The 17,837-nt window shown below is 43.3% G+C and overlaps 1 protein-coding gene across 3 annotated transcripts; it reads right to left on the bottom strand.

Moving 5' to 3' along the window:
* Positions 1-85: 85 nt before the first annotated feature.
* Positions 86-11,906, bottom strand: ZNF227 (zinc finger protein 227). 3 transcript variants are annotated; one of them, XM_026482123.4, is made up of 6 exons: positions 11,812-11,906; positions 10,259-10,331; positions 9,769-9,830; positions 7,841-7,967; positions 6,903-7,025; positions 86-2,635 (listed from the first exon to the last, which is right to left on the bottom strand). In XM_026482123.4, the coding sequence occupies exons 3-6, from the start codon at positions 9,826-9,828 to the stop codon at positions 513-515; spliced, it is 2,433 nt and encodes an 810-aa protein (XP_026337908.2). In that variant the 5' UTR covers positions 9,829-9,830; positions 10,259-10,331; positions 11,812-11,906; the 3' UTR covers positions 86-512. The 3 variants fall into 3 exon arrangements, with proteins under 3 accessions (XP_026337908.2, XP_044234165.2, XP_044234166.2); XM_044378230.3 differs by lacking the exon at positions 6,903-7,025; XM_044378231.3 differs by lacking the exons at positions 7,841-7,967; positions 9,769-9,830; positions 10,259-10,331; positions 11,812-11,906 and having other exon boundaries at positions 6,938-7,025.
* Positions 11,907-17,837: the final 5,931 nt, after the last annotated feature.

Here is a 17,837-nt window from a genome sequence, read left to right as displayed (position 1 = left end):
AAGGACTCATCACTGGGCATCTATTCCTTAATTTTCATCCAAAATATACCATATGAAAGAAAGCAATCATATTATGAGTTCTTGGTTACAGGAAACTTTAGTCAGTAATTTTATTCATTTTTCATAGCTTTACAGCTTCCGTAAAAATAAGTCACTGTGTAAGTATAAAGTATAAGTTAAAGGGAAAATTATCCAAAAGCTTCCCTGACCCCCCAAAACTAGCTAGTATATGGCAAATATTCTTTTCACACATTATCTGTAGGTATAAATTCACTCTTAGAGACCATTTATATCACTCGGATCTTGCCAAGACGGTTGCAAGCCATTCCACCCCTGAATATTAGTTCTATTCCTGTTATTACGGTTCCAAGCCATCATTTTAATGGATTTGTTAGAAAGATTATCTGAAGAAATCCCTTTCCACGCTCAATGCTTGATAGTTTATTACCAGCACGGACTCTCTGAACACGTGATGTGCATCCTGACTGAAGCCATTAACACATTCTTCACCTTTAACGATTCCTGCCCGTGTGGACTTTCTGATGGTATATAAGACGTGAACGGTGACTGAAGTCCTTACCACAGACGTCACATTTATACGGTTTTTCTCCAGTGTGAACTCTCCGATGGGCTTGAAGACGTGAACTCTGACTGAAGCCCTTCCCACACTCTTCACATTTAAACAGTTTTTCCCTAATGTGAACACTCAAATGGACCCTAAGATTTGAGGGGAGACTGAAGGCCTTACCACACTCCTCACATCTGTGGGGTTTCTCTCCTGTGTGGACCCTCTGATGATGGCGAAGGTTCAAACTCCTTCCGAACCCTTTCCCACACTCCTCACATTTGTAAGGTTTTTCTCCAGTGTGGCCTCTCTGATGGTATATAAACTGCGAACTGTATCTAAAACCCTTTCCACAGACATCACATTTGTACGGCTTCTCCCCAGTGTGGACTCGCTGATGGGACTGAAGACCAGAGGACTGACTGAAGCCCTTACCGCATACACCACATTTGTATGGTTTCTCTCCAGTGTGGACTCTCTGATGTACCCGAAAATCTATAGCCTGACTGAAGCTCTTATCACACTCCTCACATTTATAGGGTTTCTCTCCAGAGTGGACTCTCTGATGAGCGTGAAGATTTGATCGCCAACTGAAGCCCTTCCCGCACTCCTCACATTTATATGGTTTCTCTCCAGTGTGGATCACTTGGTGCAGTTTAAGATTGGAACTGTAACTGAAGTCCTTACCACACACGCCACATTTGTACGGCTTCTCTCCAGTGTGGACTCTCTGATGGGTTTGAAGCTTTGATGACTGACTGAAGCCCTTCCCACACGTTTCACATTTGAATCGTTTCTCCCCAGTGTGGACATTCTGATGGACTTGAAGATTAGAAGCCTGACTGAAGCCCTTCCCACACTCCTTACACTTGTAGGGTTTCTCTCCCGTGTGAACTCGGAAATGGATATGAAGATCTGTATTGCGGGTAAAGCCTTTCCCACACGCCTCACATTTGTACGGTTTCTCTCCAGTGTGGACTCTCCGATGGCATATTAACGGCGAATTGTGACTGAAGCCCTTACCACAGACGTCGCATTTGTAAGGTTTCTCCCCAGTGTGGACCCTCTGATGTATGTGATAGTGTGCGGCCTGAGTGAAGCCCTTCCCACACTCCTCACATTTGTAGGGTTTCTCACCCCTGTGGACCCTCTGATGAACACGAAGATTAACACTCCAGCCGAAGCCCTTACCACACTCTTCACATTTATATGGTTTTTCTTCAGTGTGGACTCTCTGGTGGCACTGGAAGTTGGAACTTTGACTAAAGCATTTCCCGCACTCCTCACATTTATAAGGTTTCTCTCCAGTGTGAGTCCTGTAATGAATGATAAGACCTGTGCTGCTACTGAATCCCTTGCCACAACTGTCACATCTGTAGGCCTTCTCCCCAGTATGGGTAAGCTGATGAAAAGAGCTCTTACTAAAGCAATCACCAGACTCATGGCATTTATTGAGTTTCTCTCTTGGGCGAATTCTCTGATGGGTCTGTAGATGTGAGCTCTGACTAGAGCATTTCTCTCTCGTGTGAACATTCTGATGAAGTGGAAGCACCGAGCTATAACTGACGCCCTTTCCACACTCACGACACGGATGGAATTCCTCTCCTGGGGGTACGTGATGATTGAGGCCATCACTCATGCTTTTGCCACGTTTGTTGAACTTGTAAGGCTTCTGTTCTGTGTCAGTGTTAATATGATCGCTAAGCGGTGATTTCTTCATGAAGGCTTCACATACGTGCCAGTTATTTCTCACGTGAATTTGCTGACCTCTACTCTGATTCTGTGACCCACGCAGGTATGTATTCCCACAAGAGTCCTGGGTTCTCGAAATTGACAACTCTTGATTGGCAGCGTAAGTGGAGCCATTTCCTTTATGATTCATTACACGATTTTCATTTTCAGAAACCTGAACAGAATCGCCTTGTAGTAACTGGGAACGCTTTCTCTGAAGGTACCTGGTTAAATCACTTGCAACCTGTTTCCAGATTTGCCAGCAGGATAGTTCTTCATGGGAAAGGTATTTCAGTGCAACTTTTTGAAGCGTCTCCATCTCATTTTGAGTCTTGCTGCCTATAAGAAAAAACAATATTCAGAGATGAGGACAAGCAAAGGCTTAGGTAGAGAAATGTCAGGACTTCACATCTAGGCCACAGGCGAAGGCCTCAATGAACCAGGGGGAGGGTCATGTCTGTACGTCACTTACCCTTTTATGTTTCTCCATGCAACTGGAAGCAAAGAATGGGGTCAACAGACTCTTATCCACTAAGTGTAAATGCCACCCATTTAGAACCATAAATTTGATCATTTAATCTGAGAACTGTGTCTGAAATCAAACGGCTGCAGGCCACAAAGACAATCCACACTCCATCCTACAATAACATCAGTTAAAAGCCTACTCACCTTTATCCTCAGTAGGCTTAGGACAAGAGGGATTCTACCCAGTTAGGTTACAAAAGCTCAGATTGTAAGCAGAAAATAGTATTTTAGGTCCTGGCAGGAATTCTCTTCCAAGAGTAAATCTGGGAAGTGGTTGGAATACTAACATTCACTGTTCTAAACCTGGTAGGAATTCAGGGCTCTAGAAAGAAATGGAAAAGGGAAAACTCATCTTGTACGACCGAGAAAGAACCTGGGAGAAGGAAAGAAACAGAGCAGAGAGCAGACTCTCAAAAGCAACCCGGAGGAGGAAGAGGGGAGTTAAACTCGGCTTAGAAGGCTTTCTCCCAGGAGGCTGCAAGGCTTGCTTTTTTGTTTATTCCCTTTAGATCCCCACTCAAATGCTGCTCGTTGGGTAAGGCCTTCCTCACCACCCAATATAAAATAACTCCTCCCCAGTCCCATATACCTTTGGTTCTCCACATTTGGCTTACCCTGCTTTATTTTCCCTGCAACACGTATTATTTGACTTACTGTATACTTCCTAACTTTTTCTTGCCTTTTAGACCCACTAGAGTGTAACAGTCATGAAGAAAACATGCGTTTTTTCTTCATTATATTATCTCCACTGTAATAGAATTTTTCAAATTGTTGGGATGCATTACTGAACTATGAAACCAATTCCATAAATTGGACAAATAGTTAAGAAAAAAAAAGACAAAGAAATAGAATGAGACATAGATCACAAGCAGTAAGGACACCACTATATGAAATGCCTGTTTCAGCTATAGACACACAGATATATATGCACATACATTATATTCATGCTGGGTCGAGATGTAAAAGATTTGATTGAGGATGAAATGAATGGAAGCCACTGGCTTAAAATGTTGGGGAGGGGTACCAAGTCCTTAATAATTAAGTTGCTTAAATGTAAAGTTACATTCTGATAATATAAGCTGAAAAAGTCTCAATACGTATGTACGCATTTCTAGGTATGGTAAGCTAATCAAATGGCCCCTAAAGATGTCCATGCCTTAATCCCTGGAACCTGTATGTTCACGTACATGGCAAATGGGATTTTAAATTTCATTAAATTAAGGATCCTGAGATGGGGGCGCCTGGGTGGCTCAGTCGGTTAAGCATCCAACTCTTGATTTTGGCTCAGGTCATGATCTCAGGGTCATGAGATCAAGCTCCACACTCAGCGTGGAGCCTGCTTAAGATTCTCTCTCCCTCTCCCTCCAGCCCTCCCCCCTCCCCCCTCCTCTGCTTGCATGTGCATTCTCTCTCTCCCTCAAAAAAAAAAAAAAATCCCAAAATGGGAAGTTTTCTTGGATTATGCAGATGGGGCCAAAAGAGTTACAAGGGTCCTTATCAGAGGGAGGGGGGAGGGGACTCTCCCAGGCCCCACCCCATGCATCTTTCCCTTTTGTTGGTTCCAATTTGTATTCTTTTGCTCAGTCAATAGAGCATGTGACTCTTCATCTTGGGGTTGAGTTGGAGCCCCACGTTGGGTGTAGAGATTACTTAAAAATAAAATCTTCAAAAAAAAATATGGCTGATTTATATTCTTTTTTGCTATAATACAATTATAATTTTCAGCACAGAGCTTTCCTGAATTCTGTCATTCTAGTGAATGCATCGGGTCAGAAGGGAAGGTGGCCCTGGAAAGCCTGGCTGGTGTCGGACGTCTCGTTGGGCAGTCTTGAGGAGGACTGTGCCTGTAACCTGGGAAGTTGGTGTTTGGTGAAGCTAACTTCAGGTGTTTGGTCTTAGAACTCACCACAGAGTGTCAAAGGCTTCTCACATTGCTGCATCAGCTAGTTAATATGGGCAGGAGGCAAACTGTACTGGAAAACCTTAGAAAGTCGGTAATTTTCTTTCCTAACAGGACTCTCCTCATCTCCACAAATGTATCAGTGTCTTTTGACGTCTAGAAATGTCCAATGTGAAACTACTCAACGACTAACCATATGTTGGTTTTATGATTATTTCGGTGTTAGAGAGAGGGGAGGGTGGGTAAGTGGGAAGCTGGCTGCATGAATGAGGTAGCCAACCTGAGGTTGTTCCATGAGAGCTGACGAACGGAACTGCCTGGCACACCGACATTGACAATTTCTTATAGTTTAGTTATGCATTCCGATAACTGTGAATAACTTTTATCTCCTAAAGTTAATCAGTATGAATCTTCACATATTCAAAGATGTCTGAGAAATGAGAATTATGTTAGACATTCACTGGAAGACAATGTTCCAGGACAATCCACCGGTCACACTAGTGTGCTCTAAACCTATCAGCCATCTCTAGGAATAACAGAGATGTGATGTCCACTTGTCTCCAATATCTGTAAGCTTTTCGTTATTAAGAATCTTTACAAAAATCAGGGCGCCTGGGTAGCGCAGCGGTTAGGCGTCTGCCTTCGGCTCAGGGCGTGATCCTGGCGTTATGGGATCGAGCCCCACATCAGGCTCCTCCACTAAGAGCCTGCTTCTTCCTCTCCCCCTCCCCCTGCCTGTGTTCCCTCTCGCGCTGGCTGTCTCTGTCAAATAAATAAAATCTTTAAGAAAAAAAAAAAAAGAATCTTTACAAAAATAAGCCCTTTAATTTGTCCTCTTGTGACCTACAAAGACCATTTTAGGACAGTTTTTGAATGTGGGGCATGGTTGCAAAACCCTGAAACATGCTGACGTTGAAGAGGTCAAAAAACCTTTGAGAAAAGGTGACAGAAAATGCTACAAGATTTGTTAGAAGAGAGACTTGGTCTATCATGCAAAAGTGAGACGTGACAATACTTATTAGGGTCATCGTTCCTGAGGTTAAGTCTGCACGTGAAAATAAGACCCAGCGAAGTGAAGCAAGTATCTAACATCCTGAACACATCAAACATGAAGCAACAGAAACAGGGAAAAGGACAAAAGAAGTACATCCATCAGTTACTCACAGAATTCATCACCTAATTTATCACATTTGCAGACAGGCTTCTCTGTCTTCGTTTTTTCAAGCACAGGGAGACTGTATGAATTTACTCGCTCTGGGAATATTGAGTTTTTAATTTCTAAATGAGTAGAACTGAGGAATATGTAAATTAAAGAGAAAGGAAAGGAGATGGAAAAGTGACGTGAACAATGAAGAAGAGGGAGAGGGCAGGAGAAGGGGGGCAGGCAGTGAACGACTAGGTGGGAAAGAAATCGGCAGGCAGGGGACACAGACCAGGCATTCTTCCCATCCGGGAAAGGCTGGTATCCTAGCTCACTTCTACAAGGGCAGAACAACTAAATAACTTATTCTCATTTAACAAGTGCACAGGATCACCTTCCATGCAGAAGGCCCACCTGAGGCTTTGAGCAGACACAACAAACAAAATGCCAAAATTCCTACTTCACGGGGAGACAGACGGTGAACAAGTAAATAAAAATGTGTTAGTGGGTCAGGTGATCAGACACAAAATAAGGCAGGGTGAGGGGACGGAGAACGGAGAGAGGGGGGTGTTTTAAACGGCAGGCACAGAAGGCCGAGCGGATGCAGATGAAACCCAAGCAAAGACCTTAGACAGGGAGTGGCCACGGACTCTTCCCAGGCAGAGGGGGAGCTAGTCGAAACAGCAGAGAGAACACCCCAAGGCAGCGAGGATGCCAGGAAGGATCTAAGCCAGGGTAAAAGCAAGGTTGATCAAAGAGGAACGTGATGAGGAATCCAGAGCGGGTAGGGTCTTGTAGGCCACTGTGAGGGCTCTGAGTGAAATGGGAAGTTTCTGGAGGGTTTTCAGAAGGGGAATGGCATGACCTCTCTTGCTTTCTAAGGAGTCACTCTGGTACCACGTGGAGAACAGATGACAGGGGTGCAAGGCAGGAGGCAGGGAGGCCAATGTGGAGGCTGCTGTCCCAGTCCAGGAAGGAGAGGACAGTACTCAGACAAGAGTGGTAATGACAGACATGGTGAGAAGCAGACCAGCTGACACCTGAAGGAACAGCCACATGGTCCTCACTGGAATACCCATTTCTTTGGGTTTCTCCTTCCATCACCCAAAGGTTTTCTTCTGCCTCCAACTGGGATACCATATCCGGCTTGAAGGGAAGATGTCCTATGAAAAGGCAGATATACGCTTCTAAGATACACACACGGCTAAAATACATTTTTGTCCAAGTTCTACAATCCTCAGAACCTCTAAAGGGATATTTTAGGGACTTTTCTGATCATGAGCTACAATAAGTAAATTTAGGTCATGACCTGGTTCATGTCTAGATAGAGATAAAACCAGATTTAGCCAAGGTCTGTTCTCACCCTACTTCCCACACTCTCACACCACTCACCGCAAAGGGTCCGTTTTTGCTGCAATGCAAGCAGGTCTTGATAAGGAACTCTGATAGTTTCCATCCTTATTCTATTTTATTCTATTTCATTGAAAAAAAAAAAATGCCAGCCCAGGGTACTAAATTAATGCCATGACGCACCAAAGGGTCACGACCACAATCTGAAAAAGTATTTGAAAGACAGTACAGAAGCCAATTTATAATTTTTTTATGTTTCCCATTTATAATTAATTTAAACAGGGTTTCTCAACTGAGGCACTACTGATATTTTGGACTGGCGAATTCTTTGTCCTGGGACCTGTACTGTGCCCTGTAGGGCGTTTAGCGGCACTGGTAGCCAGTGGCACCCTCCCCGCCTAGTTGTACAGATCAAAACTGTCGCCAGACATTGCCAAATGTCACCTGGGGGCAAAATCACCCCTGGACAGAATTTTACCTGAGCAGAAAAACCAGGAAAACCCATGCCTGTAGTCCCAGGGATTAGCAAAACTTGTGTCTTCAGGATCAGAGAACCAATTCAAAAGGTCCAAAGCTTTGAACTAAGGACACCGACTCTCAAGGGGTGTCATGGGGCTCCTGTTCTCACCCACGGAGACCAGGTTCTTGAAATTCTCCAGCATCACGTCTCGGTACAGCTTCCTCTGGGTGGAGTCCAGCAGCCCCAGCTCCTCCAGGGTGAAGACCACTGCCACGTCCTTGAACGTCACAGCCTCCTACAACACCAAGCACATGCGACCTCAATCCCATAATCTCCACTGGAAAAAGGGCAGCATCGAGAAGGATAAGGGGATTACCAAAAAAACTGACTATTCCACAAAGCTTGGATTCTGTCACTGTTTGTAACATTTGCTATGTTCACAGGCTTCGGCAGCCCTCCCGGGACAAGCACACAGCTCTTCTGTGTTTTCAACGTACATGCTGCATCCACCTGCAGTATTCACAGCTGGTGAAGGCACTGAGTTCAAAGTTTTAATTCCAGGACCTTGGGGAAATTCCTTAACGTCCCACTATCTCAATTTCCTCTTCTCTTTAATGATGTCTAAACCGCAAGGTGTTTGAAAACATTAGATGAGTGAGTATATGTAAAGCACGTAGAATGGTGCCTGGCACGTAGCAATCTCCTCCATAAATCTCAACAGTTATTATCGTTAGAGTGTCTCGTTCCATTTTATGACCACAGAGTATAATCCTCCTTAGAACTCATGATTGATCTTTCATCAATCCCAATCATGTATCATTAGTTACAGATTTTTTTTTTAAGATTTTATTTACTTGAGAGAGAGCGAGAGCGAGAGAGAGCACGAGCAGGGGGAGCGGCAGAGGGAGAGGGAGAAGCAGACTCCCCACTGAGCAGGAAGCCTGATACGGGGCTCGATCCCAGGACCCTGGGATCATGACCTGGGCTGAAGGCAGATGATTAAGACTGAGCCACCCAGGCGCCCCCAGATGTTTAATTTTAATCAATGCTGCAAAGATCCTTTTACAGAGACCTCCGCTAAAAGTGGCAACTGCAAAGTCACAGAATAAACACTTTCAAAATTTTCAAAGCACAGTGGCAGATGTCCCTTTCAGAAGGTTTTCCCAATTCATTTTCCTGCAAGAGAGTATGAGTGTTCCTGAATCTCTACACTCTGGCCAAGTAGGACATAATTCCTTTTAAAAAAAAATATTCGACAATCTAAGTGAAACAAATAAATAGAAGACCTTTGTTAACATTCACACACATTTACTTATTAATGACCATTATTTTCGTCATAAATTTGCCTTGACACTCCATTTCTTTTACTCATATTCCAACTTCATTTTTCCTTATCTTACTATTCTTAGTAAGAGAGTTACTAAGCCTTTCTCTAATGTATCGAAGTACAGGAGGCCCTTGAACAACAAGGGCTTGAACAGCATGGGTCCACCTTATACGCAGATTTTCTTACAGTACTATAAATGTATCCTCTCTTACGATTTTCTTAATAATATTTTCTTTGTTCTAGTTTATTTTATTTTGTAAGACACAATATACAATACAAAGAACATACAAAATACGTGTTACTCAACTGCTTATGGTATTGGTAAGGCTTCTGATCAGCAGTAGGCTAAGACAGAAGTTTCTGGGGAGTCAAAAGTTAAATGTGGATTTTCAACCATGCAGGAGGTCAGGGTCTCTAACCCTTGCGTTGTCAGAGGGTCAATTGTATATCCCACTACTTCCAATATTACAAAATACACAGTTCAGAATGCAAGTGAAAAAGGAACACGGGAAAATACAAAGAGCTGGCCTCTAAGCAAAGCGGTAGCGTAAATTCTTTTGTTCTATTTCAAATTCGTATCATTTTTTCAAAGATTGTCTTGTGAAAGAATAAATATAAAACAAAACACAGACGCACACACACAGCCTGCCATACAACATGCACTCGAAATCTGTCATTTTCCATTAACTTTTCCAAGGAGGAGGAGAGAGATGTGCCTAATCTCTGAGAAATTAAATCACATGTGAGGAGACAGAAAAGAATGCCTTACCGGAAACATGGTCATTTTCTCCTGCTCCTTCTGGGGAAGGTCAGAGTCCTGGGAAGGCATAACTGGGGAAGGACAAAGGAGCCATGAGACGCAGGTCAGGGCTGCCACGAGCCCATGTGGATCTTTGCAGAAATTATACAAGAGCTCTTCTACTTCTAGGCAGATATAGCCGCATAGAGCACGGTGAGCAGAGCATGGAGTAGATCCCAACTACTAAGTCTGTCAGCCAGGGGCCCTTGGACAGTGAACAACCTGTACAACCAAATGCAGTATCCCTACTATAAGAATTTCTCATCCTGAGGATGCAGGAAATGAAGGGTATTGTTAACATGTAGGTTAAAAAAAAAGGGTTCTGAGGTCAAGGGCCTAGGCTTAAATCCTAGAAATGATACTTACCATCTGTATAACGTTGGGGGTGTTAAAGAAAAAACTGTCTGCACCTCATGGGATCATCTGCACGTGAAGATAAGACTTGCGAAGTCATACCTACCTCATAAGGTTGTTCCACGGGTTAAATGAGTAGATGGAAAGTCCAAAGAACCAGGAGTCCCTTTTTCTTGCAGCTGCAAAAAAGCAGAATATACTCTGCATCACATTTCATTCTCTGAAAATCCTAATTCCGACTTAAAATTTCTTCTTACTTATCTAACTAAGAATAAATGAATAAATAAATTTCTTCTTACTTAATAATTTGTTGCCCACCTAATAACATTTTATCCACACTGGCATTAGTTTTCTAAAAAGCATCATTTTGAGTCAATTTACCTCATGAAGTCAAAAAGGCTTATTGGTAAAAGCCTTTTATCCTATGTGCACGGAGAAAAAGAAGGATACAAAATAAAAAATCAAGGCACAGAAGACAGATTGAGAGGCTCCAACATTTGTCCAATAGGAGTATGAGGAAAAGAGACCAGAAGAAATGGCAGAGAGGTCTTATGTCAAAAGATAATTGCTGAGTTCATAGACAGCAATTCTGAACAGTATCAATAAAAATAAATACACTCCTGGGGCGCCTGGGTGGCTCAGTCGGTTAAGCGTGGGACTCTTCATTTTGGCTCAGGTCATGATCTCAGGGTTGTGAGACCCAGCCCCACTTTGAGCTCTGCACTGGGCATGGAGCCTACTTGGGATTCTCTCTCTCTCCTACTCCCTGTGCCCCTCCTCCACCTCTAAAAATTTTTTAAAAATAAATACATCCTAATCAAATCATGCTGAAACTCGGGAGGTAAATAAGAACTAAAAACAACAACAAAAATCCTTAAAGCTCCCAGAAAGAAAATACGGTTTACCTAACAGAAATGACAATCTGATTGACAGAATCAAGGAAAGGGAATGGAGATCTCAAACAACTGAATGCTATCTCCAAAAGGAAGAAAGAAAATTGTCAAACTTGAATTCTATGCTCAACTGAATGATTGACACGAGGGAGAAAAAAAGGTCAATTCAGTTGAACGAAGAGGAAGAACAATCCTAACAATACAAATCCAGAAAGAAGCAATGGTAAGAGAACACTTGTAAATATGCTGGTAACGTCTTTGTTATTTAAAAAAATAAAAATAAAAGTCCAAGATCGATAGGACCAATTTTGAGGGTGGTTATAACAAAATATAGGCTTATAACCTGCCCTCCAGTTTAAAAAAAGGTGGTGGTGGTGAGGTGCCATCATCAAATACCAAGTATATGTTTAATCTCTACGTTTCTCAGAATGAGAATACATGCTGGCTAAATTTAGTATCTGAGACAGACGACCGTTTTTATTCCAAACCAGTGGAGAGCAAATGAAAGGGAACCAAACTGAAGACAAGAAAGGAGAACAAAAGAAAGAAATGTAAAACGTGGTATATTCAAAAATAAATACACGTGCTTGTGGTAAAAACTCACATACACACTCACACATATTAACACGGAGATGACACATTCGCAGGTGGATGCAACAAATATTGGAACATTTCCCTCCCTAGTAAGTCATTTACCGAGTGAAGGAAACCTGATGACCTGAAACCAGACACCACAGATCAAGAAAGTACTTTCGCTAGTACGCACCCGGGGCTATGCCCGGAGGAGCCGAGAAGTCCGTCCTTCCTCCCCTTTCCGAAGTCAGGGGCGGTGTAGACCATGATTCGGTGGGACAGCACGACCACGTCCGCCTCGCGGATAAACTGCAGCGGACATCCCCAGGCGCTAGCGCGGGCGACTCGTGGCGTCCTAAAGGAAAGATGGGGGAAGCTCGGCAAGAGCTCGCTGTCCGGGAGGATGACAGCGGGGACATGCCTTTGCTCCCAGAGCCTCCCTCGCTGCACTGGGGCGTCCGGGCAAAAGGGCGCTGGGGACAGAACTACTGTTATCATCGATAGCAAGAGCCAATCCGTTATCCCGTGCCGCCACCTTTCAAAACTTGGGACACGTATTGTCTCGTTTATTGCGACTCACAATTCTACCCAGTAGTTTCTCTGTCTCGCTCGCTACTTTACGGCGGAGGAAAGTAGAGCGCAGAGAACAAGTCGCCAGATATTGTACCGATAGAAGGAGCAGCGCTGCCTGGTAAGTGGGGGAGGAGAGCTTGGGGGAGGAGAGCTGAGGGAATCCAAACTTCCGCCCTCCGTCTCTCAGCCTCCGCCGGCGGCCGCGACTTCTCTATCCTAAGACGGCCGGCTAGGTAGCGACTAGTCCCACGCTCAGGACAACAAGGCTTGGAGGGGTCGTGGGGGTGCAAGGCTGACTCACCTCCAGACCGAAAAGACTGTGGCGGCCTTGCTTTTCCGGGGCGGAAGTGCCTCTGACTACACGGTGTCCCGGAACTACACTTCCCAGAAGTCCCGAGGGGGAACAAGCGCCTCAGCGGCTCCTTGTTTCCGGACAGAGTTGAGGACTACATTTCCCAGAACCGTCAAAAGGGGGAAGAACTATATCCGCCCCCTTAAGCCACCTCCCCCCCTTACCCCTAGCAAATCTCCCCATTGGTAGCTTGAGGACTGCAACTTTCAGAATCCGCTTTATGGCTTCCCGTTTGGCCGACGTAATGCAGTCCTCTGATGCCAGTGAAGTTGAGTTTTTTCCCACTGAGAAACAAACAAAACGTACTTAGCAAATATCTGAACAGAGCCTTAAAAGAAAAAAAAATTAGTAACAAACGCAGATCACGTGTTCCTTTACTAATGAAATTGTACCCACTACTACTAGCCAAAGAAAGGATAAAATGATAGCCTTTATTTTGCAGTTTCAGACACTTTTTAGATATAAAAAAAGAATGAGAGCCCCCCCCAATGCAATGGAGGCACAGTGTATTGATTGTAGACGTCAACTTTTGTGAGTAGCACAAATAATTCAAAACTTGGCTTTTGAGGACAATTAGACATACTCAGAGTAAAAAGAGAAGCTTCAGCATACTTGTGTGATCAATTTCCCAACCGGGGCGTTTGTAATCATTCCTCAGAGAGGCTTCTGAATTTGAAAGATGAATACATTATTATTATTATATTTTTATGAAATGGTCACTAAAAACTATTATTATTTGCTCAAATATATGACACACTGGTGTTTCAAAGAAATAAAGATGGGGAGCAGAGAGGAATACCTAAAAATACCATATAGCCACTACTATATATTTTTGCATTTCTTATTTACTGAACATGATAGGCAGGAAGCTAGGCATGAGCGACAAGAGGATGGACCTTAGATGTCCTGATGGAGAGCCCCAAACAAGGATCGCCCAGGGACCACCCTGTTCCATCCTGTAGCAGATCTGTAGTTACAACATCCTAGCAGAGGTAAATTTGTTGTGCTCCTTGCACTTGTGCAGAAAGCAGCCTCTTGTCCTTAATTGACCCATCTCCAGAAGCGAATATTGCGGTTTCCTACCCCGTGCAGGCATTTCCAATATATTTTGGGAAAGGACATGTGTAGTTGGCTAATTATTATATAATCCAGGCCTGTCACTCAAATGTTGTGACCCTAGGACAAGCCCAAAAGAAAAAAATTCATGTAAGCCCACACCCAGGAGTTTGTCGGGGGTCAGGGGATACATTGTCTCTATGAATTGGTCTTCTCCTCCCTTAGAGTGTACTTGAATACAACTTTGCTCTGCTTTACTTTCATTTCACTGTCCTGTAATTCTTAACTGTGGCAGCGAAAACAACTGAGGCTTCTTTCCTTCTCCATCTAACTTTCAATAATAAACAGGTATTCCTTCTGTTACATCCAACTACCTCTCATGAAGTACTTAGTGTGTGCTAGGGACTATCCCAAACTTTAGACTCTGAAATTCTCTTGTCACAACGTTTTTTTTTTTAAGGTAAATACTATTATTTTCTTCATTTTACAGTTTAGGAGCCCGAGGTAGAGGAAGGTTAAGTAATTTGCCCGTGTTACTAAATTAGCATGGGCTAAGTCCAGGTTACAAAATTTGGCAGTTGACAACCAGAGCCTGAGTGCTAACCACTCATTAGCCGCATCTCGTATAATCAACATGAACAGATACTTCATTTGAATCATTTCTTCCCTCCCTGATGCTAGAGAGATATAGCATAACATGGAAAGTCAGTATTTTCACCTGCATTTCCATCCAGTGCCCTCAAGAGAAGTTCCAAATGCTTTAGCAAGTCACACGAACAGGAACCTTCCGAATTTGTTTCCTCTTCAAACCCACTGTCTATTCATGCCCAGCCATAGTGAATAACTTGTACTCCTGCAAAACGCCTCTTTGCATCTGCTGTTCATTACATCATACCCAGCTGCTCTTCATTCCAGGGTGTAGTCTTCATCTACGGCTTAAATATCCCCTGCTCCAGTCGGACTTCCTGTGGGTTTTTGTCTGGTACACTAATAAAAGCAGTGCGTAAAAACAAAGACTACATACTTGGAATCAGGCTGCCTAGGTTAAAATACTAATCCTGCCACTTACTCTGTGAACTCTGTCCCTTTTTCTTCACTTGCAAAAATGGAGACTACAATCGGATTGAGATGAGGAACATCTTGATAAATACATGTAAGGGCACTGGAAACTCGACCTGACACATGACCACCCTGTAAAAAGTAAATATTATCCTCAGATGATGGGAACCATGAATGAGGGATGGTTGGTTTAGTAGCTCTGCTTTATGAACATTAAAATATTATCAATAATTGTATGCCCATTTTTGAATGCTGTGGAAAAAACTGGTAGGTTCTGCATCCCGTGGAAAGTGAGATAAAGGATCACTAAAATCTATGTCATTCCCTTTTATTGTTTCCTAAATCCATTTCAGGAATTCTGAGTAAAATCGAACTGAGTGGCAGACCCGTGTTTCAGGATGTGGGGCAGCTACACTGACCACAAACACTACAGGACTTCTGCCGAGTCTCTGGCTGGGTGAGGAGCACACTGTAAAGAATGGGACACACGCCCTGCAACAGAGCAGCATGTGCCCAAAGGAGAAACAAATCAAAGATGACGATCCAGATGACTGTGTCAAGTCAAACTCCAACTAAAGAAACCTAACTCATAATTATTCCTCTCCAAACTTCGACGTTTCTGTATATCCTAGCCTCCTTCTATTCCTCCTAGCTTCCTACCATCCTACTTGTTGCCAGGAATGAAAACCCTGAAGCTAACATTTACTTTCCTTTGCTCTCCATATACAATCAATTTATGTTCACGGATTTTGAACTCTACTGACGCCATGACTGGGACTTGGTTTTGGTTTAAAATACACCAGCTCTGGGGTGCCTGGGTGGCCCAGTCGGTTAAGTGTCCAACTCTTGTTCAGGCCTTGATCTCAGGGTCATGAGTTCAAGCCCTGAATTGGGCTCCACGCTGGGCATGGAGCCTCCTGAAAAGAGATATGTCACCTCCTCCTTCCCCCAACCCCCCCCAAAAGTATTTTGTGTGAGAAGGGAAATGGATGAAATAAAATGGGAAAAACGTTGACAGGGGTTGCAGATGACTGATGGCGGGTGCATTATACTATTTTCTCTGCTTGTGTACGTTTGGGTTTTTCCATAATAAAAGTTTAAGGAAAATACCACGCATGGTACAGCACCAATGCATAAATGCACTACAAATGTTAACAGTGGTTACCTCTAAATCCTGAGATTATGGGTGATTCCTATTCCTTCCTTTTTATATTTTTATGGGGTTTTTTTGTTTTTTTTTTATTTTTTTAAGATTTCATTTTTTTATTTGATAGAGACAGAGAGAGAGAGAGAGCGCACACAAGCACAGAGGGCAGCAGAGGGAGAGTGAGAAGCAGACTCTCCACTGAGCAGGAAGCCTCATGCGGAGCTCAATCCCAGGACTCTGGGATCATGACCTTAGCCAAAGGCAGATGCTTAACCAAATGAGCCACCTGGGTGTCCGACCTTTTTTATATTTTTTATGTCTTAATCTCTCTATAATGAACATGCATTCTTTCTATAATGAGAATATAAAGTCCCAAACCATCTTCCAAACCTGATAGAAAAAGACTTCCTCAAACCATATACAGAACTATTTCCTAAATTATTTTTTTTTTTACTGTACAACATTGAGATTAAAAACATAGACTTGAGACTCTAACACCTTGGGTTCAAAAGCAGTTGTCTCTTACTAGTTGTAAGTTTTGGGCAAACAATGCAAACTCACCAAGAGTAAATGAAAAAGAAAAAAAAAGAATTTTCTTTGTCCAAATGATGCATTCTCCCTGCGCCTTTTCTTAGAGCGATACCATAGAAAATCCAGTGCTTTTTGGATCTCTTCTCTGACACATGTAAATCTTGTTAGAGGCTAAATAAGCTTACCAAGTTTAAAATCCAGAAGTGTTTTTCAAAGGTCTGGGCTTTAAATAAAAAATTTAAAAAATAAAATAAAAGGTCGGGGCTTTGTCCCCTTTAAATGTAAACGTCCAAGAAAATAATCTAGTGTCCCTATCACTGCGGGAGTTGAACCAAGGTGCTTTACTCTGAACTGTAGATCTGGTAGCAAGGGAGAGAAGATACATTCCATTATTCCCTTGGATAAAGTCAATTAACTAAAACATGATTCCCAAGTAAATTTAGCATAAATTTACCAAAGAATTTGCAGCAAATGGTGCAGTCAACTCCTCTTACAGGAAAAAAAGATATCGTTAATCTTGAGAATGCATGAATCTAGTGTTTAAAAATACAGTGATATACAAAGCTTGTAACTGCTTGGCTGTATAAATAGGGTGAAACTTCATTCTTTGTAATCTCTTCCCCCAAATTACCTACAGTACTGTATTCTGAATATGAGTATTCAGTAATAAGATAGCTTACTTTTCTACATTATATAGACAGGACTTTCCGTGTTAGTACAATGTTTTACTTCCAACTACCTCTGCTTAAAAAATAATAATAACAATAATAGTATTACCTACCTCACAAGGCTGTTAAGGTCATTTCATGAATTAATTCGTATAAAATTATAAGGGACCACTACCAATGACACTACCTGAAAGATGAGAATAACGAGACCAAGAGAGATTAAATAAGTCGCATTACGTTGTTCTGCTAGGAAGTGGCAGAGCTGACTGGTAGGTGAGGAAAGCTGGCTGGAGTGCCAGGAGACCTTCAGACCAGGCGACACGAGACCCGGGCCACCCCAAAATCGAGAAGCACCGGGTGCTCCATGCGGGAGACTTAGCGGAGGGGAAAGCAAGTCTCTCCCAACTCCACTCTCCTCTGACGGCCGCGGCTTCTCTTACTTTCCCCGAGAACAGGGGCCCCGCTGGCTCCCCGCCCAGACTTGGGCACTTCCAGGCTTGGAAGGGTCGCTGGGATGGGACACAGCTGTCACATCTACTTGACGGGAAGGTGGGCAGCGCCGTAACCCTCCTACACCGAGTCTCCTTCCGACTAGAGGGAGCTCCTGGCCCACTTCCCACAATTCCCGCGCACTGCCATACAGAAGCGGAAGTGCTCCAAGCTACACGGACCCCCGCCCCCAGACTACAACTCCCAGAATGCCCGAGATAAATGACGCCCTCAGCTCCACCCCCCCCCCAAGCGAAAATACTTCCGGGTACCCCGGGCTGTGTATACTAACTCCTAGAATGCCAGAGTCAATCTTGAGGAAATTGTGGCATTTTAGGCTGCAA

This window comes from Ursus arctos, unplaced genomic scaffold (genome assembly GCF_023065955.2).
Source record: "Ursus arctos isolate Adak ecotype North America unplaced genomic scaffold, UrsArc2.0 scaffold_19, whole genome shotgun sequence".
NCBI classification, from domain to species: Eukaryota; Metazoa; Chordata; class Mammalia; order Carnivora; family Ursidae; genus Ursus; species Ursus arctos.
The sequence above is the reverse complement of the archived record's forward strand: the minus strand, read 5'-3'. Positions and strand labels throughout refer to the sequence as shown.

Coding starts and splice junctions, on each gene's coding strand:
- ZNF227 (XM_026482123.4), bottom strand. CDS start 9,828: ATGCCTTCCCAGGACTCTGACCTTCCCCAGAAGGAGCAGGAGAAAATG. Junction 7,968..9,768: donor AGAAAATGACCATGTTTCCG/GTAAGGCATTCT, acceptor TTGGTGTTGTAG/GAGGCTGTGACGTTCAAGGA. Junction 2,636..6,902: donor CCATGTGGCTGTTCCTTCAG/GTGTCAGCTGGT, acceptor TTTTTCTTATAG/GCAGCAAGACTCAAAATGAG.